Here is a 26,110-nt window from a genome sequence, read left to right on the forward strand (position 1 = left end):
AGGCACCACCTTCAGTCGAGTTCTGTACATCCTCACCCAGCATCTCCAACGCATACTACTGAGCAAGGGAGGGTAGGAGGGGATCAGTAGACAGCAATCAGAAGTGTAAGTCCAGGCCAACTGCTCCCCTCCCTAACCTGGGGACGTTGGGGGGTTTAATTCTGTTTGTTTTTAATACTAACATTGGTAGCATTGAGTTAGCTGTGCTGCAAGAATTCAGGATCAGAATTACTCCTCCACTTCATGCATTACAAACAAAGGGATATTCTACCTCAGGTCTTTTAATATCAGTCATGATTTATGATCTAATTTACAGAGGATATTACTGTCTAATAAATCTCCATTTATATCCATGATTTTGCAACTAGAGTTTATAGAACCATCACCGTCTTATCAGACAGTTTGAACTGCACAGTCTAACATCACGAGACTCACGGTTACAAAATGAACTTGTCTGGTTTGATGTGTGTATCAGCATGAATCCTCTGGATACCAGCCAAAGAGCACCTGGCTTCCACAGCAAGAATGGCAGACTAAACAGCAGGCAAACAGGCATCACTCACCTGATACTTAACTGAAGCTCCTAGTCACCTGCACGGCAAGAATGGGGCTGTTCTGTCAAATTTGGATTTCAGAACACAGGCTCTGAACAATTTTAAAGTCAAATGATACAGCATCCCAGAGACGTGCAGCGTCTGGAATACTGGACAGTGCAGTGCCTCAAGCATAGATTAGCGATAGTCTAGCACTTTGAGAAGGCCATTGATTCTCCATAAGTATCTGGACACCCCTTCCCCACCCCTCCCATACATCCAAATAGCGTATTCAAAAAAAGCCAATTTTAAACCATCAAGAGTTTTATACTTGTGCACACTGCACTTCAGGCTTAGCAGTAGTTGATTAACCAGTACTAGCTTTTTATATCAAGAATCTTTTAAATGAGGCTCCCCATTTAATGGATTACCAGGTGGTGTGGGTCGAGTCATACAAGCCAGGGATGCTTCCAGCTTCAATCCCCAGTCTGTGCCAAGATAGCTGATTTGAACTTGGGGCACCAGAATTGGCTTCAGCCTCCGCTGGCTAGGGTAAGCCAAAACCAGCCAACTTCCTACAACTCGCTACTATCCAGAGACTCCTGATGGCATGTGCTTGGACACAATAGATCTCAGTTGTCATGCCCCCAACTCCTCCTCCTCCAAACCCACCTATCAGGGTCGACCAGCGCACACACACACTGTCTAGCTTCATACATGAATAGCCACTTATGGGATGCAAGCTGCCTGTGGAGCTGTCTCCCAAAGTTTTAAAAAACCCTCCTTCAGAACAAGACAGAAGGGGGGAAAAAAAGGGAATGAAAGGATGATGAGAGATGAGCGACTTCAGTTATGTGGAGAGAATAGAGAAGCTGAGATTGTTCTCCACAGAGCAGAGAAGGTTAAGGGGAGATTTAGTAGAACTGTTTAAAATTATGAGGGGTTTTGATAGAGTAAATAAGGAGAAACTGTTTCCACTGGCAGGAGGGTCAGTAACCAGAGGACACAGATTTAAGATAAATTGGCAAAAGAACTAGAGGGGAGATGAGATTTTTTTTAAAAAGTAAACAGAGTTGTTATGATCTGGAATACACTGCCTGAAAGCAGATACATTAATAACTTTCAAAAAGGGAATTGGATATATACTTGGAGGACTAACCTGCAGGGCTACAGGGGAGTGGGACAAATTGGATAGCTCTTTCAATGAGCCAGCACAGGCACAATGGGCCGAATGGCCTCCTTCTGTGCTGTAAAATTCTATGATAAAGTGCAATATTGTGGTACTTTCCAGATAATCATGGTTGCACTTTAGCACCTCAGTCTGCTGTTTTGAAAAGTGGTCACCAAATGTTTTACATTTCAAACATTTACTGAAAAACCAGATGAATTTTGGACTGTTAAAACTACTTGTAATTGGGGGGAAAAAAAAAATCAAAATCTGATGCATGCAGACACTGCCCAAAAAAATTAGTTTTAAAAATACTTCAGCTTACAGAAGCTAACAAGGAAAAGTCCAGCAGCCAGAATTATTTTTTTTTTAAATTGCTAAATCAAGATTGCTAGAGTACGGCGGCTTATCTGGCTCTTGGTAATCGACTCTGCACCATAAATGGGGCAGGTTCCACAACCCCAGGTTATTGTAGTACCACTTCTACTTGATACAAATAACACCATCTGCAATTCTAGACCGAGCAACCTGACGCCATTTTAACTACCCTTCCCACTCGAGACGCAATTGTTGTTGGATGTAGGGTCTCAATGCTAACTCATTGTAATTCTGAGTGTAACTATGTTATGCAATGCAAGTACTGTAAAATGTAAAGAGTTAGCAGCTTTCAACTGATTGCATAATGTTTTAGGCAAGATTCCTTATCATCAAACTTTGATAGAGCCCAGGCTGTACTCCGATTCCAGGGAATTTTAATTTGGTTACCTCCTGTAATTTGATGAGACATGGGTGGGTTTATACATTTTACAACTGTGACACTAGAACCACAACATTTCATTAAGGGCTAAACACTGTGTGGTCCCAGTACTTCTAAATTGCAGAGTTTGTACTAAGTAAATGGATAAATGATCTATCTCTTAAATAGAAATACCAGAAAGGACAGGAAGAGCAGCTGGCCAATTAACCCTGTCCCATATGGTCATGGTGCAACTTATAGACACCATGACCCCCATCTTCACCCTACCCCCACCCTTGCAAAAAGAAAAAGCCTTAGGACAATTCAGGGATATGGGGAGGGGTGGGGGTGGGGAAGAGAATCTAGAAAAGGAGTTCAAACAAGTTCCAGGAGATCAAGATAACTGGGAGACACATCCCCCAATATCTCACCCATCTACTAAACAGTTATGTCAGCCACACTCAGGAGCTCACCCAGCTCCCTTCTAATTGTTTAAGAATGTTCAATGTCTCCCCCCCCCACCCAAAGAGGTGAAAATAAAGTGCGAATCACAGGTTGAGTGCTGGGGAGAAGGGGTGCATGCTGTTTAGGAGATCAAATATATCCTATATGGTTCTCAAACTTTATAAAAAGTGAGTACACAGATGTTTTAACATGGAGCCAGGCCATTTGGCACAACCAGTCTGTGCTGGCGTATACGCTTCAAGTGAGCATATAGTCCGAATCGTATTTACCCACCCTGTTCCCATATCTCTATATCCTTTTCCTTCATCCACCCACCTAATCTAATCTTGAACGTTGACCGTTTCTGCCTCAACCACTAACCCTGGAAGTGAATTCCACAGCCTCACTAATCTCTGGGTAACTAAGTTTCTCTTGCTTTCGGCTTTAAATATCTTGCATTTAATTTTGAATCCACAGCCCCTCAACTACTGTAAACAGTTGGCTTCTATCTACCCTATCCCATCCTTTCACAATTCTATCACATCACCCCATAATCCACATTGTTCTAACAAAAATGCTCCAATTTTTTTGTTAGAAGTCTTCATATTTCTATTTCCACACATCAGGCAGCATCCCAGTGAATCTGCATTGTACCCTTGCTAAATTCTCAACGTTAGAGTGTATACAGAATGTCCTCTGGCACTATTCCCTTTTCTAATGAATTTTGAGAGATATGCGATAGTGCCTCTGCTATCTCTTCCCCAACTTCTTTTAATATGCGTGGGTGCAATCCATCCAAACCAGGGGTTTTATCCTCTTGAAGTTTGATTAGTTTATTATTTCCCCCCTTTCTATCTTAAATGTCTTTACATCGTTTTGATCTCCTCTTCTAATGTCATGCCCTCCTGGTTAGTCTCCCTGGTCAATTCTGAGGCAAAGTAATTATTTTAATATTTCTGCCATTACCTGTGAGTTTATCATGTGGCCCTATCCCTATCCTGATTTTTCATTTGTGTCTGTAGAATACCTTATTTCTTTTTATATTCCTTGATAATTTAATTTTGTAGTTTCTCTTTACTTTCCTAATTGTTTTTTTGCTTTCTCTCCTAACATTTTCATATTCCCTTTGGTCATAGTCTCCATTTTTGTCTATGTGCTTAGTGCATGCCGTTTTCTTTAGTTTCAATTTTGTCTTTATTTCTTTATTCATCCAAGTTTGTTCTTGCTTTTTAGTGGGATATATTTCTCCTGGACTCTACTGATCACAGTTTTAAATGTTTCCCACTGTTCTATTTCTTTGAGTCAGTAAATTTTTCCAGTTTAGTTTCCCTAGTTCCATTCTCATCCCTTAAAATCAGCTTTTTTTTCCAATTTATTACTTTGGTCTTCGTCTTACTTCTGTCCTTCTGAATCTTTATCTTGAACCTGTTAAGATCGTTAATGCCTAGATGTTCCCCTATACTTACTACTTTCTCTGTTCTGGTGCATTTTCCATTTATAGATCCAGCAGTGCCTCCTCTCTTTTTGGTCATTTTAACATTCTGGATAAGAAAGGAGTCCTGCACACATTGTAAAAACTCCATTCCCGATACCCCTTTACCTACCTCGTCTCACCAGTTTATTTGGGGGTAGTTGTAATTACCCATGATTATTATTCTATGTCCTTTACTCATTTCATATATTTGCTTACATATTTCTTCCTCCATTTCCTTTCCACCATTAGGTGGTTTGTAGTATACCCCTATTAGTGCGATCGATCCCTTTTCTTTTATTTCAATCCATATGGATTCTGTTTCTATCCTTTTGTTAGTTACATCCCTTTTTTCTACTGCCATTATATCATCTCTGATTAGTACAACTACTCCAGTATCCTTCCTAATCAATAGCCCTTTGTAGTTTCCTTTGAACTTCTAAAGAAGTTGTCATCTACAAATTTTGACACCACTCTTTCTAGGCCTATATATAAATTGTTAAGCAGTGAACAGAAATGGCCCCAAAACAACCCTGTGGGACACCACTATCCCACTTCCAACTACTGAAAAACTGCCCTAACTCCTACTCAGTTTTCTCCCTTCCAACAAAATTTTAATTCAATTTGCCATCCTCCCCCCAATTCCATTCTCCTGTATAGTCTCTAATAATCTCCGATGTGGTACCTTGTCAAAGGCTTTCCTGAAGTCCATTTACTCCACATCCACTGTATTTCATCCACCTTCCACATCTGTTACCACCTCAAAAGAATTCTATAAGGTTTGTCAAGCACAATTGTCCGTTTTGAAATCCATGCTGGCTACTTCCATTTGTCTTTTATCCAGATATGTGGCAATTTCATCCTTGGAAGACAATGAAATTTTCCCCACCACAGATGTTAAACCAACTAGCCAGTAATTATCCAGATGCAATACAAGAAACTGCTTCTTGCAAATATCTAGCATCTTTCATGTAGAAAAATATCCCATGGTGTTTCACAGACATAATCAGGCACTATAGACTCAGACAAAGGTGAAGATATCAGGAGGTGTGACCAGAAGCTTGGTCAAAAAGGTGGTTTTTCAGAAGGGCCTTAAAAAAGGTAGAAAATATGAGGGGCAAAAGGAAGGTGGCAAGGCAGAGCACTATAGGGAGGGAATTCTAGAGTGTGGGTCCTAACGGCTGAAAGCACAATGATAGGGAGAAGGAGATGCACAAAAAAGCAGAATGTAAGAAGCAAAGAGTTCAGGGAGAGGGGCATTTGCAGGGCTACAGGGATGCTACAGAGATGGGGAGGGGCGAGGCCTAAAAAGGAGTTTAAACACGAGGATGAGAATTTTTAAATTTGAGACATTAAGGGAGCGGGAGCCAATGTAGGAAAGTGAGGACAGGGATGACGGGTGAGTGGGACTTGGCACGAGATAGGATGCAGAGAGAAGAGTTTCGGATGAGCTGAAGTTTACAAAGGGTGGTGGCCGGCCAGGATAATATTGGAATAATTGAGTCCGGAGATGACAAAAGGCATCGACTAGGATTTCAGCGCCGATGGGCTGAGGTGAGTGATGTTACGGAGGTGGAAGTAGGCGGTCATTGGGATGAAAAGTGTATGGGGTCAGAAACTCGGCTCAGGGTTGATGGGTTGAGATTGCCAACAGTCTGGTTCAGCCCGAGACAACGGCGCCATGTGTGTCGGGGGTTGAAATCGGTGCTCATCCACTCCATAGTGCTACGCTCTGGTGCTGGAACAGGCAGTACCAAAGCATCACCCATGATTCTCGCCAGGATTAATTTCTAACCTTTTCTGATCAAAATAATTAATTTCGCCCCCCCACCCTCCCCCAGCATCTTCACCCCACTGCAGCTCACGAGCCAGTCTTATCTCTTCCCATTCCTGGTATTTCAACGTACCAAACGGTACATCACTGCACTGACATACAGCAATATAAAAGACCGGCATCTTCACTTTCCAGAGACTGTCTCAGTACAAACACTTATGCGAAATAAGCTCTGCAGCTTGAAATTATTTCCAGTCATATTCCCAATAATCTATTTTTCCATCGATTACTAATGGTGATTAAGTACATTTAGAAAAATGCCTTGAACAAGCTTTCACAAAATCACTACCACAGTACAGTTCTCTAATAGCTTGTTCAAACATGCCTATTTATCACAGCAGTGTCACATTAATTGACTCGATTCACTGTCTGCATAGAAGAGCAGAGTGACAGAAATTTCATTAACCTTGTGCTGCGTATACAGCTCTTAGCGGTGCTGCCTCACCTTCTACATCCAAACTCAATTATCAATGAGCTACGTCATAACTTATGCATAGAAAGTGATGGAATAATAACAATGTATGTGTTAATATGCACAATATCCATGGGATGCCTCTGAAGGAATGCTAGATCTATTCTCACACGGCTTCCCTTTTAAATCGCTGTTATGCATAAATGAAGAAAAGATCATGAATAATTAATGAACTCCTTCACTCTCTCTCGCCCCTCTCTTTTCCTTCCTTCCTTTCCCCTCCCTCCACCATTTCTCCCCCCCCCCACCTAAAAACATCACATCAGAAAGCAAGAGGTGGTTCTGGATCCACAAAGCCATCTGTATGAAAGACAGAAAACGGCTCAAATTATTCTCTTCTCTTCCCCCAATAAGCAATTGCGCAGAAGATCTATAAATATGGATCTTGGATATAACCAAATGCAGACAAAAATAGAACCAATCAGTCCATGAAGTTCAAAGCAGAACCGGACTGAATTGCTGGTGCTGGCATTCCACCTCCTCCTCCATCAACAGCAGCTGTTATTCTACATTCAGGATCCACCCACAAAGCAACATTTATGGGCAAGAGTTTTATGCACACACACACGGACACCCCCCTCACTTTTGTCGAGGTACAATGCCATAGGAGATTAACTATCTATCTATAAAGAAAATTCTGAAATTTATTTAAATAGGATGCTGGATGCAGGTTGGGGGGGGGGGAGGGGGAGGGTTGTGGCAGGGACAGGGTGACTGTGTAAGAGAAGACAGCATAAAGAAGATCTTAAAATATTGAAGTCACTATTTTAAAAGAAGATTTGGGCAGCTCCTTCAATGCAAGCATTTTAAAGGAAGACTTGTATTTCTATAGCACCTTTCACGACCTCATAATGTCCCAAGGTGCTTCACAGCCAATGAAGTACTTTTGAAGTGTAGTCATGTAGGAAATGCGGCAGCCAAATTGCACATAGCAAACTCCCATAAACAGCAATTAAATAAAATGAACAGAAACCCTGTTTTAGTAATGTTAGCCAGGACATCAGGAGAACTCTCCTGCTCTTCTTTGAAATAGTGCAGTGGGATTTTTTACATCCAGCTGAGAGCTGCCTCAGTTCAAGGCCTCATCCAAAAGACATCACCTCCGACAGAGCAGCTCTCCCTCAGTGACGCACTGGGAGTGTCAGTCTGGATATTGTGCTCAAGTCTCCGGTGTGGACCCATTTTACTTTGGTACTTGGAACTGAAAACAACAGACAAGTCACACACATGCATTAGGACATCCAGTGGCATCTGCAGTAACCGAAGTGTATGGGTCAGCTATACGTTAACAACAATCCACAGGTGTTGATAACTTACTGCAGATGAGAGTCAGAAGTGGCAGTTCATACATGTGACCTAAAACTCATTGATCCAGTCAGAATTCTGACATTAACAAAACATTCTTTGTTCCCAAAGGAGATTGAATTTTAATCAGCTTTCAGACCTTGGCCTGGACTGGAGAGTCTTGTAAAGGTTATCCCGATGAAGAGACCGTGTGGCAGTCACGGTTTGGCCTCTCTTCAGGGCGACACGACTAATTCTAGTCAACATCCCCAAAATTTGGATTATCAACACATGACTTGGATTGGAACAACTTTGAGAAATAAACTGAAGTTAAGCAGTTACAAAACCAAAACATTGTTGCTAATCTACTTTCTCTCCTGAAACCGAAAGCATGGACATACATGCGACGAGCAGCACATTAAAGAGGCATTTTTATCCTGGCAAAGCAGTTTGCAAGTCCCTTTGCCTAGTCTGCAAGCAGACATGCGCACCTCAACCACCATGATGGTGTAATCACATCACCTAAAAAGTCTCCCTAAAATCAGCTCAACAGTTCAGAGAGCAGGAGGTACAGTAAGTTTTCCTACAGCCAACATGACTACTCAGGCTTGAAGAGGCCCAGCAACTGGCCTTCCCCAAGAACTCTATTAACCACATGATGCCCTTTCAAATCCACCTATAAATTCAACACCATCTAGAAATAATCGTGACATTCAGAAAGCCGATTAGTTTTACCTAGGAGACTTCTCAAAACAGAAAATTAAAATGATTCTCTGAACATTTTCTTCATTGATTTAACACAACAAATTGTTTTACAAGAGCTTCACCTCATTCAAGCAACTTTCCCACAATCCAATTTGACCAATTGACTTTCATGCTTTCCCTTCACAGTGTGACACATAATTTGACACACAAGGATGGCTGCACCAGAAAAGACACCCATGTCTAATTGGTCGAACTGACTGCCTGTAAAACATACACAACTCTTACACTCAATTGCTGAAAGTTTTTTCATACTGATACTGGACTACAGTGACACATTCTAATTATATCTGCGGAATGAACTGTACATCCTGCATGACTCAAAGATAGGAACTGGCAGCCCTTTACCGCACCTTCAACTCATGTGTACTTTACGTTCACTGTCCTCAAACAATATACTCGTTTGTTTCAAACAAGGTCAGTTATTAAACACAAATTCTAGCACGTGCATTACTGTGATAACTTGACTATCCATTTTAACGTATCAAATGCCTTGTACACCCAGGCCCATGCAGTACAACGTCTCCCTCTGATCAGTTTATTCCACAGTTTTAACCGTGATGGGCAGAATGCGTAATTTGTAGTTATAATGAGTGTGTTATTTCTTCCCTTCTTGGTATTCCCTAATCCGCATTGGAGTGAACAGTGGATAGGCATCCTGCTCCCAAGCCTGTGATAATGCCACTCTAAGTACAATAGCACTCCAGGCAACACTTCTAGTTGTAGATTGAAATGAGCATTTTAAAAATACTCAATGTTCAAAGGAAGAAAAAAAAAATCAGTTCTACTCATTTGCCACATGGAATAGCATGAATTTATTCTTTGAAAACAGCACTCCCACATCAGCAGTTACTAAACATCCCTGAAATCACAACAACTGTGAGGATGTTATCAATAATTTGATATTATGCTTGCCTGCCAGCTTTTTCTGGGTCAGCGAGGCTAATTTGCTACTGTTGTTGCCAAGAGTCTAATAACTGCACCAAAGCACAAACCAGTCTTCATTCCAAAGATGCAGCATCAGAATTCACTCATGGGTAGATAGGATACCTGAAGATGGGCAATACACAATATAACTAGCTATCCTTGCACAAGAACAAGGCATGTTTGAGAACATTAAGCAATTAAGATGCCACAGCTCTGTGTTTCTCATCCGTCCCAACAGACCAGGAGCATCCACATCAAGTCATTGCCAGAGAATTCTAGCAACACTCAATTTTAAAGGGCACTGTCTCAGCAAGCAGAAATAAAAGATTGGTGACATCTCTTTTTGCTTTTCTTTCTGACTAAGTTTGGTTAATTCAAATACCACCATTATGGACAACTCATTAGGAAGAGTTATTAATCCACTAATTAGAGGTAAACATACATGACAAATGATAGGATTGCTAGAACACTGTGGGTTAAATGATGCCACCTCAATTGAAGATAATCCAGTTGCTTCATAAATGAAGTAGACAGGGGGGAAAAAAATAAAGACAATAAAAGCGTAAGAAGGACCATGGCATCATCTCATGCAAAGTTTTTCTTTGGGGCAGGTTTAGACCTTGGGATAACTTGCTCTGCACACTTGGATTCAACGCCCACTGAGTTGCTGAGCAGATTTGTGCTGTAGGTTGTGAATCTACTGTGCAAGGTGTACTTCCTTGGATTGTGTGAATTATTCATCTGTTCACAGTCAGCGAGTTAACTAATTACCAACCCACCACTGCCCAGTGGTCTACAAGTGAATAAAATTACCTTCCCACCACCACCGCCACCCCCACCCCCCGCCCCATCCAAAATAATTTTACCCAGCAGAACCATGCCTCCTCAAACTATCATTCTTTGCCACCGATAGTGTCTTGCTGGCAAACCTGATGGAAAAGCTCACCCTTCAAATCATTGACTTTTTCATTGCTACTTATATTCTAAACTTCATTCGCATTGCTTTAGAGATGCAAACATACATGAAAATTGAAGCCACACAAAAGCAATGGATTTTTGCTGATAAAATAAATAAAATTAAATATTCAAAGCAAAATTGTTCACAGAAACACCAATGAAGATTGAAGTTCCCACTGATTGTGATCCATGTGGGTGAGAGAGCAAAGTAAAAGCATTTCTTTTAACTCATTTACAGAGAGCCAGGCATCATTTGTCATCCAAAGGGACAGGACAAGTATCCTGCTTCCTGGTCACTGTACTACTGAGTGCACCAATACATATGTAAACAGTCTGCAACAACTCGATTTTTGCCATACATCCTGCTGGAAAGTACCAATCGTTCATTTTGCTCCTCTTCCCTGTAACCACCAATGATTTGTCTAAGAGGAAGAACTCTGCACAAAATAGGAGATATGCTACCACTTAATGGAGTAGTATGATGGGACCGCTGTGCTAACTCGCAATCACGAAGCCATGCGCAACAATGGACAAATGAAGCAGTATGGAATTCACAATGGGTTTAAGAGGGAAATGTTATTGGGACTATTGGGTGAGTATTTACTATTAGCACGGCTATGGGACCCACAAAGCTTCACTTTTTAAACTCAACCACAGATCCTATCAAAGCAAATATCGGAGAGAATATCTCTGGTTGTTTCTAGGCGGCTAGCTGGTGGAGCACCCACATGCGGCCCATTTTCAGGGGCACCGTTGACTAATTTTCTCTGCCCTTGATTCATTGCATAGGGTAGGTGGTCACCGGTCTGCTTAGCCTGCGGTAGTTATGCAGCTTTAAACGTAGCAGCTGAATTGCAACTCCATTTTCATTACTTCAACGCTTCACTGAGAGCCCCTGCACTTTGAAACAAGCCTGGATGGATCATCAGTCTGATCACGTCTCCCTAAACACTTGGGCACAGAGTTGCGTCCCAACAGACAATCGGATAAAACATTTACTACAATGCTCGGTACAGTTATTCTGTGAGTAGATTAGAAAAAAAAGACAACTTTACTAAATGATGCTTTAAAAAGAAACAGGAGGATTATTCTCTGCATCAATATACTCAGCCAGGCCCTGTTTAGAAGGAATTCTCATTAGTGGACAGATGGTTTTCCACAGCCTTTTTGTTCCGCAGCAGCAAACCTTAAAAAAAACTTTGAAATCCATGTCAAAGAATCCATGAGACAATAACCTGTCTGCGTTAAAATATTCAGTCTTCACAAAGCCCCGCTGAAGACATGTAACCTTTGGCCCAGTTGCATTTCAGATAAGAAATTTAAGGAGCCAAACAAATTCCATTGCTCTTTTCCATAAATTGGGACAAGATGGCAGAGCTTTAAGCATCAACTGACACAAGCAATGTATACATACCACTTCCTAACCTTGTCCTAAAAATATTTAGGGTTGCAGGAGGATTAAGGGAAAGCACTCATGATAGATTGCAAGCATCAACTAAAGCAAAACTCATTTGCAAAATTTACTGAGTAAATAAAAGTAACCTTAGCTATCATATTTACATATTTAAATAAATTTATTACAAAAGAACACAACAAAAATACACATGCATAAACAGCTGTTTGACTCATTTCACTCAAATGTTTGAATACTTCCATTAAATAAAAATGCAAATTTGTCTATATCTATGAAGATACATTCATACATTTTAGCTTTATGTAAATATTAAAAGACTTGCATTTATATAGCACATTTCATGACCTCAGGTCATCCCAAAGTACTTTTGAAGTGTAGTCACTGTTGCAATGTGGGAAATGCAGCAGCCAATTTGTGCACAGCAAGGTCCCACAAACAGCAATGAGATAATAACCAGACTTGTTTAGTGATGTCGGTTGAGGTATAAATATTGGCTAGGAGCACTCCCCAGCTCTTATTCTAAATAGTGCCATGGGATTTTTTTTTGTCTACCCAAGAACGCAGGCGGGGCCTCGGTTTAACATCTCATCCGAAAGACAGCACCCTGGACAGTGCAGCACTCACTCAGTACTGCACTGGAGTGTCAGCCGAGATTTTATGCTCAAGTCTCTGGAGAGTTGCTTGAACCCACAACCTTCTGACTCAGGAGGCGATGGGGTCTCATTATTAAAACTCCTTCAAAATAAATTTTTAAAAAACTTACACACTACTCATTTATGACAATTTGATTCTTTTTAAACAGTGAGGGCTGATAACATCCAAGTTAAGACCTCTGAAGTTACTCGAGCCCAAATGGAAGGGAGCTAAGTCAACACTAGGAAAGGCGCAGTCAAAAGCTCTCGTTATAGTAACCTGGCCAGAATGAGTGAAGCTCATTAAATGTTATGCTTATTGTGCACTATCAAGTTTCCTCAAATTTCAGGTAGTCATCTCCATGCAAAATTGCACCACCCAGCATCTAAGATCATCTGGACTCACCAATGAGCAAATATTAGATGATTTCAATGCAATTCAAAATATATATTGGAATGAGGGGGCTGTCATGGGCTACAGCCACAATGCCAGAGCTAATACTTTGGCCAATGGCAGATTACTGCCTTGCCTGAGCCTCACTGGAATCGGTTCAGTGAGATTCAACAGCACTGGACTGCAATTTCAGTCACCCGTATATACCACTGGATAGCTGGATGAGCGGCATGGAAAAAAACCCCGAGCAATCAATCCAAAGATCATTCAGCATCAACGACTCATGTTCATTTCTTACACTTCATGAAGAGAAAGAATGAAAAGCTTCTGTGGTTGTGCACTTCATAACCTGCACTCATTCCTCAACACCGTTCCAAAAAAAAAATCCTTTAATCCTTTAAAAAAAAATTCCTTTAATCATCGACATGCCAAAGAAAACAAAGGAAAGCTTTACATTAACTGATGAAGCCTGGGATTCCCCATGGGTGGGAGAGAAGTCAAAAACAATTCACTTCATCTCTTATTTTTTGTAAATAAAGATTAGATCCCAAAGAGGCCTCTCTTTCTCCCCCCTCTTTAATTCCTCCCCCTTTCTCTAACTTGTCATGCTGCCTCTGTAGGAGGGTGATTTATAGAATATGTAAGATTAAATTCCAGAGCTACATTTAAAATTTACTACAATACTTGAAAGGGAACGAAAAGCGAAATTCACATAGCATTCATAGATCATGCTTACTTGCATCCAGCTTCGTGGCCACACAGCCAAGATAGCTAACACAATGTAAAATAAACCCTTACTCATCATCAATACAGGCACCAAGTGAAATGGATTGGTGCAGTAAGAATTAGAAATTTCATCAAATTCATGTTACGGTAATGTAGAAAATCTATTTAAAAGGGATTAAGCAAAAGGAAATAGATGTAATTTCATTTTTCCTCTTTGAAGTGTTAATCTTCTAAAATACTGTTTTGCACCAAAAAGTGCAACCTAACGGTTATGAAATAAACAAACAAATTCCTGTGGAAGAGCTGGTCTCCGTGATGAATCAATGCGCAAAATTGCTGTCTGATCAGTGCAGCTGTCCTGTACAAAACCCCAGGGAGCTCCACTCCTCCCATTATCATCCCCTTGCCCAGTGGTTTCTACACAAGACTAAACGGTCATCGTAACAAGACTTTCACCCTACAGTGAAGTCAATTACCTGAGGCAGCTCTTTATCTACTTGGATATTGCTCTCCCTGCACAAAGCCATTACTGTTAGTGTGTAAAAAAAAAGGGGAGATTTCGGTTGGCTTCGCTGAACTTCAACAATAGCTGCAGATGAACAATGATGGTGTTTCCCAGGCTCCAGTCATTTTCCCACCGTTTCCCCACCCCTTTTTCTTTAGGTCTTTTTTATTTGGAAAAATGCTACTGCGTTAGGAAATCACACACTGTAGCACAGCTTTGAAGTTATCATTCTCCTCTTGATGTGCTACTGCTCAAGTGTTTGGATGCTAAATTGATTTAGAAACCGGAATTAAGCCCTTCCTATCAGGAATGTTAGGAACAGGCAGCATTTTGTGTGGAATATAAGTTAGCTATACAGCGCTTCTAGGAACTGAAGAATATCAAGACGGAACTTGAAACCTCATTATTCTAATGATTGATGTACAATCTTCTAATAAAAGGTTTAATTATTGACACCCAAAGTGCAGGGATGGGATCGAAGGTCACGAGCTAACACCGCATTGCTGACACTGCACCCGAGAGCTGCATGCTGTACCTTATTAATTTTTTTTCAAACCAAGCAGGTTTTATTTTTGTTTGTTCTCCTCCACCCCACCCCCAGTAAACACCAAATCAAGAACTCCCAATACTTCGAGTGGACCAGGATCATGAGATCAATAGTAGTGCGTTCTTCTGCCAATATGTTTAAGTTTTCAAAATGCATGCACTGCTGGTCCTTTGCGAACACATTCGATTTTATCTTGAAGTGTGAAGCTGGAGGTTCACGATTCACTCCACATCACCAACCGCACTGCAGGCACAAAGTTAAAACTCAAAAGGAAGACAACTATTAAACTTTCATTTAACACCGAATGCTGCCGCGACAAGTGGAACCAACTGCTGACCTGTTTTCAAATGTTAGGGGCAAGTCAATGTGGAATTTTCTGTGGGACCCACACATACACAGAGTTATCAATTCCAAACGACTGAATCTACACAGTGGAGATAAAGTTAATACAACAGCTCCCTCAGTGGTTGAACGGCAGAATTGCCAAAAGTCCTGCTCAAATATTTACAAAAAAGTAAACATAGGTTGCTGGTCCTTTGCCCTGCAGTCTTCCATCAGTACGTTATGGCCAGCATCTCACTTGGAAAGACAAAATAATACTGGTACCACTGATCAGAAATTAATTCGATACTCCACACACAAATGAACTACCTTCAGAGATGGTTCATTAGAACAGGTGAGGTTTCTAATTTCATAAGTGTTTGAACAAGCATGGATCACTTGGCTAGCATCTGTTCCCGCACCACTCAGTCGTTTATAATATCTCGGTTATTACTTTAAAAGTGGTGAGCCAGCACCACTGTAAAGATACACTGCACAGATTAATACTATTGCTATGCAGCCAGGACACATTTCAAACAGATGCCACTCATTTCCCCCCGCCCCCCCCCCATTGGTAAGGCACAGATGCAAAGCCAGGATTTTTCTCACTCCATTAAACAAGTCACGAAATAACCTCATTATGGAAGAGAGTGTTTTACTACTTGGAATATGTAACTGTGCAAAAACCCAGTGACAACTATTTGTTCAGTGCACCCATCACCAACTTCACACACACACACAGACTGTGAATCATGCCTTGCTTTCTCTCTCTCTCTCTCTCTCTCACACAGACACATACCACTGAGGTGCTTTCCTCCGGAGACCTGGCTTGATAGCTCTGCAGGGCCACGTTCGGCTCGCCGAGAAGCTCCAGCACCAAACTCTGCTGAATGTTGCGCACCGCCGAGCGCTTTCGGTCGAACATGTTGTGACTGCCCACATCGGGGCTCCAGTTGGTGGCTCGCAAGAGTTCCACAGGTGACGGGGAAATCATTGGAGAAAGCTTCCGAAAGAGAAGACAGACAAAAAAAAAAAATCTGAAGGGAAAAAATCCACCAACTAAAAATTCATTATCCAACATGCAAATATTTTTTTTTAAAAAGGAGATTTTCAAGTGTCTCTCAAGAGTCTGGGTGGATGGTAGTTTGGGGGGAGGGGGGGTGGGGGGGTTTGTGGTGTTGTTGCCTGGGCAGCGTGGCTCTCGCTGTCTGATTAGGAACAGCTGCTGCCGAATCCTGACTCTCCCTCCACTGGCACTGAGTGAGCTTCACTTCACTTCACTTCATGCTGCCTGGCTCCACTCCTCCCCGAGATTACTTCTCTCTCTCTCTCTCTGTGTGTGTGAGTGAGTGGAGAAAGAAAAACTTTCACCCACCAGCGGTGATGTCATCCCCCATTCAAATGAGCGTCTTGTGTCTTGCTCCTTGCAACAACCCAGGCAGAAAACCTGGGCCGGAGTCTGCAAGAGGTGGAATCTGACACCGCGACTCAAACTTTTGTCTGCCTTTTTCTTTTATATTTAAAAAAAAAGATGCCGAGCTAAAAAGGGGGCGGCGGGTGGAATTTGTTCACACATCCACCGACCTTTTTCAGAATAATAAAACAAAAAGTGAAATTTAATAATATCACTCAATAAAAAAAAATTATAAATGGGGATCTTGGTGCAGGGGAGATTTACCAGAATGGTACCAGGGATGAGGGAATTCAGTTTGGAGGAGTGACTGGAGACTCTGGGGTGGGTCTCCTCAGCAGAGGTTAAGGGGAGATTTAATAGAGGTGTTCAAAATTATGAGGGAGTAGGTAGGGCAAAACGGCTGCTGCTGCTGACTGGAGGGTCGATAACCAGGGAACCCGGATTTATGATAGTCGGCAAAAAAAAGATGGGGCGACGAGGGGAATTTTCTTTTAATGCAGGGAATTGTTACAATCTGGAATGTACTGCCTGAAAGTGTGGTGGAAGCAGATTCAACAGTAACTTTCAAAAGGGAATTGATTAAATACTTGAAGGGGAAAAATTTGCTGGGCAAGGGGAGAGCAAAGGAGTGGGACTAATTGATAGCTCTTTCAGAGCCAGCACAGGCACGATGGCCTGAATGGCCTCCTTCTGTGCTGTATGATAATGCTCAGCAGTAAACTGGTAGGGAAAAACACATTCCATGAGGAAAATCCTGCCACTCCCAGATATTGTTATTAGTGTGTGTTTATAGCAGCTTTTTGACCAGTATGGTTTGGTAAATGATGCCTAAAATCATATTTATAGCAACCTGGAAGTAAAAGCTAACCATAATTTAGCAACATCATTCTTACTGTGGCAAACTGATCTTGTAGCCCTAGGTCCATTTAGAATACAATGTGGCAATGACACCCCGAGGCATCTCACTTGGCACATGACTGACAGTGCTCTGCAAGAATGGCCTCTCAGTTTGGGTCAGTTACAGAAGATACCTTACAAAATTGTGGATTCAATAATTAAGCACAAATTAAAAGTACCCGAGTTCGGTTTAACATCCCACCTGAAAGTCTGTACCTCCGACAGTGCAGCACTCCCCTGGAGTGTCAGCCTAGATTATGTGCTCAAATCCTGGAGTGGGGCTTGAACCCACAACCTTCTGACTCAGGGGCAAGAGTCCTCCCACTGAGCCAAGGAGACACCATATAGACTACACTATATACCATGTACATATAAACATTCACAAATACAGGTGATTGACACTCATGACAGCAGACAAAACAAGCAATTTTGCATGAGCATGTACTTCATGCATAATAGCATGGCTGAGCAACTAGAGTAAGCAACACAGCCATGGGATTTGCTTCTGTGGGAGGTGCACTTGTTTTATTTTGATGTGAAATCATGGACCTTTCTATGTTATTTTTACATGGATGCAACTTGCAAACCTTACTGTGTGCACAAGTTCGGCATTCTTTGTGGCTTTGCTGAAGATGACTAAAGTAGTGGACAGGGGAATGTCAATGAATGTTATTTATATGGACTTCCAGAAGGCATTTGATAAGGTCCCATATAAGGGACTGTTAGCTAAGATAGAAGCCCATGGAATCGAGGGAAAAGTACAGACTTGGTTAGGAAGTTAACTGAGCGAAAGGCGAGAGAGTAGGGATAATGGGTAGGTACTCACATTGGCAGGATGCGACTAGTGGAGTCCCGCAGGGATGTGTCTCGGGGCCTCAATTATTCACAATATTTATTAACGACTTAGATGAAGGTATAGAAAGTCTCAGTTTGCCGATGACACAAAGATTGGTGGCATTGTAAGCAGTGTAGATGAGAACATAAATTTACAAAAGGGATATTGATAGATTAGGTGAATGGGCAAAACTGTGGCAAATGGAATTCAATGTAGACAAACGTGAGGATAGCCACTTTGGATCAAAGAAGGATAGAACATGGTAAAAAGTTAAAAACACTGGATGTCCAAAGGGACTGAGGGGTACAGGTACATAGATCATTGAAGTGTCATGAACAGGTGCAGAAAATAATCAATAAGGCTAATGGAATGCTGTCCTTAATATCTAGAGGACTAGAGTACAAGGGGGCAGAAGTTATGCTGCAGCTATACAAAACCATGGTTAGACCGTACCTGGAGTACTGAGCGCAGTTCTGGGCACCGCACCTTCGGAAGGACATATTGGCCTTGGAGGGAGCGCAGCGTAGGTTTACTAGAATGATACCCAGACTTCAAGGGTTAAATTACGAGGAGAGATTGCACAAATTGGGGTTGTATTCTCTAGAGTTTCGAAGGTTAAGGAGTGATCTGATCGAAGTTTATAAGATATTAAGGGGAACAGATAGGGTGGATAGAGAGAAACTGTTTCCGCTGGTTGGGGATTTTAGGAGTAGGGGGCACAGTCTAAAAATTAGAGCCAGACCTTTCAGGAGCGAGATTAGAAAACATTTCTACACACAAAGGGTTGCTGAAGTTTGAAACTCTCTTCCGCAAACGGCAATTGATACTAGCTCAATTGCTAAATTTAAATCTGAGATAGGTAGCTTTTTGGCAACCAAAGGTATTAAGGAATATGGGCCAAAGGTAGGTATATGGAGTTAAATCACAGATCAGCTATGATCTCATCAAATGGTGGAGCAGGCACGAGGGGCCGAATGGCTTACTCCTGTTCCTATGACACTCCCAAAGGGATAAAGAGGCAGGTTGATGTAGGAGTGAGTCTGGTAACAGTTAGTATTAGAATTTAGGCAAAGAATTCTTTATTTTATTTATTTTTTATTAAATTAAAAAAATTGGTCTCTGCACCTTTCTAATTATCCCATTTTTGTATCATTGTACAATGTACAGAATTTTAGCTGTATTCACGCTAAAAAGTGACATTATTCTGTTAAAAAAACTATTTACAACAATCCTGTGATGTATTGTTACTGCAGCCATCTTATGGACTTTCAACAATCATATTCACCACAGTTAGCCAGCATCTAATATTTAAGAAATAAGAATATTTAATCAGCCCCTTTGAGCTGTAGCCTATAATTCTGGATTATTTCCAAACCCTATCTTGTGGAAACTTGAATATTCATAACGAAACACGCGGTTGCCAGAGTTCTGCGTTCTCCCTGTTGCTAAGAAAAAAACAGTATTATAAATGAACTGTCTACTCAGACATGTGGTAGGTGCACGTCTGAGGAAGTTGGCAATAAGACATTTTTCCCCCTATAGATTTCCCAGGTAAGCTATGGGCCGGGGTTTTCCGCTGTTGCATCTCCAAGCCTGATTTTCCACCCGTTCATTTTAATGGCTAATGCAGAAGTGGAAAGTCCCAGCCTTGGACGCCTTGTGAATTACCTTGGAAAGTGCTATCATATTTGCATACATGCTTCATACCTGCCTATAAACATCCCTACATGGTGCATAGAACATGTACAACTTCCCAAATGGCTTAGTCGGCAAACAGACTTGAGTGAATCATATGAACCAGGATGATAACAGATTAGTCGATCTTAACCAACAGAGCTGTGTGGCTGGGGGGGGGGGGGGGGGGGGTGCAAGAGGGGTAGAACTGGTCAACCTATTCCCGAGCAAAAAAAAAGGAAACTAGGGTTCTTGCTCCTAATCTCAATCCAGACTCCTGCTGGGAAATACGTGTGTGGGGACATTGGCTGTGATGTTCCCTGATTCAACAGTCCAATATTCGCCATCTAGGCTTGCGTAAGAAGTGTAACCAGTTGGGTGACGTGACAAAGCGACCATACATGGAACCATGCTGTAGCATTCATTGACTGTTGCCCTCAGAGGAAGAGGTGCTAAAAAGGAAAAGGGATGGGGGAAGCAAGAGAGCTGGCCTAAAACTTTGAAGACCTTATTGTGTCTTCTGTGGCACCTCTGGCCTACCCTGGAAGAATTCCAGCTGGACTTTGAGCCAGCAGTTTTGGGAACATTTTGTGCCTTGAAAGCTCCCCTCACCATGGCAACAATACAACCACAAGTCTCGGTGTTTGCGTGCCCCCGCCAATGCAGCTTTAGTTGTTTGATTCATAACAGTCTCAAGGATTAATTTCAGCTTTTAAATCACTATTTAAGGGACAGTTGAGGTCTTGGGGAAATGCACAGATTTGCGATACCAAGTATACTTTAATGGGAGCAATGGTGCTGGTATGAGAGGCATCGTACTGTTCAACAGTTTGGTTTGATTGCAATCATTTCCCCCCCCCCCCCGTATTTCTATTTACTGCATCTCAGATACTTGATAACTTCCATGGAAATTCAGTCCTCAATGAGGGGGGAATAAGTCTTCACAGGGCAAGCACAAAACACGAACATTCCTGGACACAGAACACACTCCAGTAAGGATGTAATAACAAGAGGCATTGAGCTACTATTGGAACATAAAAGGTTGTGTTAATTGAGGATTAGCCCCATTAAAGTTTGCAGCTAGCTCAAAATACACTCAAGGGCTTCAAGATTTGTCTAAAATTATATTAAAGACAGACTTGTGTTTATATAGCACCTTTCACAACCTCAGGACATCCCAAAACACTTTACAGCCAGTGTGGTACTTTTGAAGTGTAGTCACTATTGTAATGTAGGAAACACGACAACCAATTTGCACACAGCAAAGTCCCACAAGCAGCAAAGTGACATTGACCAGATAATCTGTTTCAGTGTTGTTGGTTGAGGGACAAATATTGGCCAGGACACTGGGGAGAATTCCCCTGCTCTTTGAAATGGCGTTATGCGATCTTTTACGTCCACTTGAGGGGGCAGGCGGGGCCTCCGTTTGATGTCTCATCCGAAAGACGACCACCTCATACAGTATTGTACCCTCTCAGTATTGCACAGAGTGTCGGCCTAGATTTTGTGCTCAAGTCTCTGGAGTGCGACTTGAATCCACAACCTTCTGACTCAGACGAGAGTGCTACCACTGAGTCACAGCCGAGTGGTATATTCATACTCAAGTGCTCACATTCAAATGTAAAAGTAGACTGTTATTCACCAACCTCCATGCCAACCAACTGACCAACCAAAAAGGGTTCCAGTTATGAGGGACTGAATCACACAGCTCATCGCCCAATATTCTTCCACAGGAAGCAGGTGCCAAAACTCTACAAATTGGACTGACTCAGCATGTGGAAATCCCCCTTACACAGCGCTTTAAACATTCAGCTCCTTGTGACAGAACAAAAATAATTATAACTAATATGCAAATTTCTAAATATGTCTGCTGTGTGCAATCACGTAAAAACTCAACTCGGGAGGCCAGGGGAAGAGGAAAAAGATGAAAACGGCACAAAATGTTAATTGAAAGCCAAATAAAACCCACAGTCAGAGCACCTAATACAAACACTGTCAATTCTTTAAATAAAAAAAATGCATGAACTGCAAGCCATTAATTAAGGAATAGATTCAAATGTTCCATTGGCCTTACTTACTCAGCTGATGCCGACTAGTGTACTAACTGATTTTTAAACATTTTAAAGTGCCAAGTCGTGTGGTGCAGGTGGTTTTATGCAATAACTGGTTGCTGATATTGTTAATGTTGTCAATGCAAATTGGCACAACAGTGAAACAAAGTAATAGATTGGAGGGCGGGGAGCAACAGCAATTAAACCAAACAAGCTAGTATACTAATTTTCCCACCCCCCGACCCCCCCCCATTCCCAATTGTGTTGCAGGTATTTGTGGCAGTGATGGATCTAATTTGAAGCTGCAAAGAGTGTTTAACTTCATGGTGGCTGGTTTTTGTTTCTACAGCTTTCATCATTACCAAGGTTCACATTGGAAAATATCCAAATTAAGCACCAATTCAAAACAAATTTTCATTTACCCACAAATTACCATCTTATACTTAAATCAAGTTCAGCAACATGCAAAAAATAGGGTAAGCAAGCATCAATTTCACATGTGTTAACGAGAGACTTAATATTAGGTGTCCGTAGCAACTCACTTATGGAATCAGAGCTATTGATTTTTTTTAAAATCCAGTTTGCCAAAATTGTGTCAACATGGCCCTATCCTGAGTATTCATATGAAAAACATATTTCAACGTAGTTGTCTCAATTCCCACTCAGTGTCTGATTTTTCTCGTGTTAAGTGACTTGGGAGGTCTTGCTACATTGAGAGGTATTATACAAGGGCAAGTTTTTAAAAAAAATTGATCTCACTTTCAAAAAAACAGCAATTGAATTTTTTTTTAAAATTCAGATTACAGTGTCTCTTCCCCTGATCAGGGCCACCATCTCACGATTTCTGACACTTGGACCAGTATCTAACCTAGTTCATAAACCGAGTTCCAGAACTGGGTTCAAGTACAGCCCAGATTGACGAGATGACAGAACCCTTCGAGCCAGCAAACTGAGGAGATTGTGTGTAGGGAGCTTTGGTCAGTCTTAATTCTTAGTGGGTGGGGGCCACAGCACAAAAACTGACTGCGAGGCCAAAGGATAGCTGGACGTCTTGCACCACGAGTGGGATACTGCTGACTGTTTTTGGAAACGCAATGGGAATGTCACACTGGTGCAATTGGGGTGCTCTGGACTTTGGGGCTGAGGCACATTGTTGGACCAGATTAGAGGGAGCTTTACTCTGCCTCTAACCCATGCAATACCTGCCTTGAGAGTACTTGATGCAGACACTGATCCCTGAAAACAGAAAATTGCCAATTCCCCACCAACAAACCTCACCTTCTCACAAAGGAAGAAAAAAAAGACAGGTGATTCATTGTATCCCTTGAAACTTCTAATAGGGAACAGTTGACTATTGCACTAGCTGTTATTAGAAATTTAATTAGCAATCAGATCAGTGGAAGTTTGACCACCAATGTAAACTCTGCTAACATCACTGTAAAATGGCACTCAGCAAAAATAAATTGCTCTCCACTGCACCTCAGGAAAAAAAAGCTTTACCTGGTGCAGCATAACTGGGACAACTGGGACATAAGTAAAATCAGCAAAGAGCAGGCCTGAAAAGAAAGAACATACTACCATTCAAAATAAACTCCTTATTTGGCAAGCCACGCTCAACAGTATTACAGTGCCATTTCACAAGGATTTGCATGCCAACTAAACCTCACATACAGTATCATGGAATCATACAACACAGAAGGAAGCCATTCGGCTCATCTTGCACATGCCTGCTCTTTGAAAGAGCTATCCAATTAGTCCCACTCCCCCGCTCTTTCCTCACAGCCCTGCAAATTTTTCCTCAAGTATATATCCAATTCCCTTTGAAACTTATTACTGAATCTGCTTCCACCACCCTTTCAGGCAGTGCATTCCAGATCATAACTCGCTGTGTAAAAATACTTGTTGCCCTCTCAGCAGGAAGGAGTTAAAGGCTTTAGTACAATCGCAAGGTTTACACGTGATGCAAATAAACCACCCGACAGATGTTCAGCCACTTGAGGTTGCCGGCTGTGCCCCTCAACTGTGGTCACTGGCTTGAAACATGCTCCCGGTCTACTTTCCTATGTATAATCGAACATCCCACTGCAATTAGTTGGAGTGGGCTGTCCATGCTGAATTATTTTTGCACCATGTATCTCCTGTCTAAAGGCTCAACTTACTGTTTGAAAAGTCAGGGTCACTTCTAAAGACTAAAAATTGCAAAATGGGTCATTGCTTAGCATTCATTCGTTCAAAAAGCCAAACCACAGGTTTGTTTTTACTCTCAATTATTCAAAGTAATCTGTTTGAAATTGCACACAAAGTAGTCACTGCTGCATATAATGCCACAGAAGAGAGAGCAGAGCAGCTGCCAACAAAGTGACTGCCAGCTTTGATGTCTAGAATTTATTTCAACATAAAATTTCAAAGCCTGCATGATTTAAAGTGAAGTATCCCTTCTTGGTGGACACTGTTCAAATACAATTTCATTTAAACCTGTACGATATTTAAGCCAGCCAGCAGATATATTTATAAATCCCAGGCCAAAATGGCTGTAGTTTTTGGGGACTACATACCGTCACAAATTGAAGATCAAAGCAGATCTTGAAGCTCAACTAAACGTTGGTATAAAATGTGCCATGAACTCCAATCAAAAGGGAAGCCCAAGCATTGGGAAACCTCCTTCAATCAAAACCAAAAACGTCTCATTATTGCTTTGCAAGAGCTTACTGTACACAAAATGGCTACCATGTTTTCTTACTGCACTTGAAAGTAATTCATTGTATGTGGTAACTTGAGAATCATAGAACCTGACTGCACAGGAGGTGGCCACTCGGCCCATCATGTTTCCAACAACTCTCTGAAAGCCATCAGCGTAATCCATTTTTCCACCCTTTCCCTAAATGCTTTTAAAAAACAAATTATGGATTCTGCTTCTACTATATGGTTTCTAGTAGGGTATTCCATGTCCTACCAACGCTCCAAAAATGTCCTAACCTCTCTATTCTTTTGATGATCTTTAATTCACGCCCTCTAGTTACTGACTCAGATTAGAAAACAGCTTTTCTCTTACTTTACCAAAACCTATCAATTTTTTTTAACATCACTAATAGATCTTCTCTGACCTCTGTTTTAATAAAAAGCCTCAGTTTTCTCTCATAACTGAAGCCCCCCAGCCCACATATAAACTTAGTGAATCCCTTCTGCACCTTCTCCATGGCCTTAACATTCTCCCTGAAGTACGGGAACCAAAACTGAATATTATATTCTAACGGTGGCCTAACCAATGATCTGCATAGGTTTAGCATTTACCACTTTGCTTTCGAACTCTACACCCATATATGGATCCAATATGCTTGAGATGTGATGGAATGCTACATAAACGTAACTCTTTCTTGACGCAGTTGGAATGAGTAGTGCAAACTTAACATGTTAAACAAAGCAGATACTGAGGATTAAAATACCGATCCCAGATTAAGACCACAAAACTGTGGATAAACCAGGTATCATTTGCATCAGTGAACTGGGAAATAAAGGCTGTAACAAACCTATTTGGAGACCTGAGAAATTTTGAACAAATCCTACATCAAAGTTTAGATGTTTCTCAAGAGTCCACACTTGAGTGCAAAGGACAGATTAGTCACCTTCCAGGCTCAAAAAAGAGATAATGCTCAGAAGAGATTCTAGGTAGACGTTTAACAGTCAGAAAGTGAAAGTGAGCTTTCTGTTGAGAAATTTTAAGATCTGAAGTAGAGGCGAAAGCAGCAATACACTAGATTGATTTTATTTTATTACTGCTTTAAATGATACAATAGCTTTCCGTTTTTGGGGCTTGCAATGGCACTGACTGTATATCGAACAAACGCATTGTGCAAGAGAAATTATTTACACGTCGTAGGGGCTGGTTTGGGGAAGGCGGTGGTGTGAAGGTATTTCAACATTTTTTAAAAATTCGTTCATGGGATGTGGGTGTCGCTAGCGAGGCTGGCATTTATTGCCCATCCCTAATTGCCCTTGAGAAGGTGGTGGTGAGCCGCCTTCTTGAACCGCTGCAGTCCGTGTGGTGAAGGTTCTCCCACAGTGCTGTTAGGAAGGGAGTTCCAGGATTTTGACCCAGCGACGATGAAGGAATG

At 41.5% G+C, this 26,110-nt stretch overlaps 1 protein-coding gene across 4 annotated transcripts in view; it reads right to left on the minus strand.

The window, feature by feature from the left end:
• rgl1 (ral guanine nucleotide dissociation stimulator-like 1) overlaps positions 1–26,110 on the minus strand; it is a 237,719-nt gene that overhangs the window by 87,906 nt on the left and 123,703 nt on the right. For 2 of the 4 annotated variants that reach the window (XM_067990725.1, XM_067990724.1), the window contains exon 2: positions 15,927–16,130. The exons of 1 other annotated variant lie outside the window; for it this stretch is intronic. In XM_067990725.1, the coding sequence (XP_067846826.1) occupies positions 15,927–16,130 (204 nt within the window). Of the gene's footprint in view, positions 1–15,926; positions 16,468–26,110 lie in introns of those variants that run through there. One more of the 4 variants, XM_067990723.1, reaches the window with a different exon arrangement.

This window comes from Heptranchias perlo, chromosome 9 (genome assembly GCF_035084215.1).
Source record: "Heptranchias perlo isolate sHepPer1 chromosome 9, sHepPer1.hap1, whole genome shotgun sequence".
NCBI lineage: Eukaryota > Metazoa > Chordata > Chondrichthyes > Hexanchiformes > Hexanchidae > Heptranchias > Heptranchias perlo.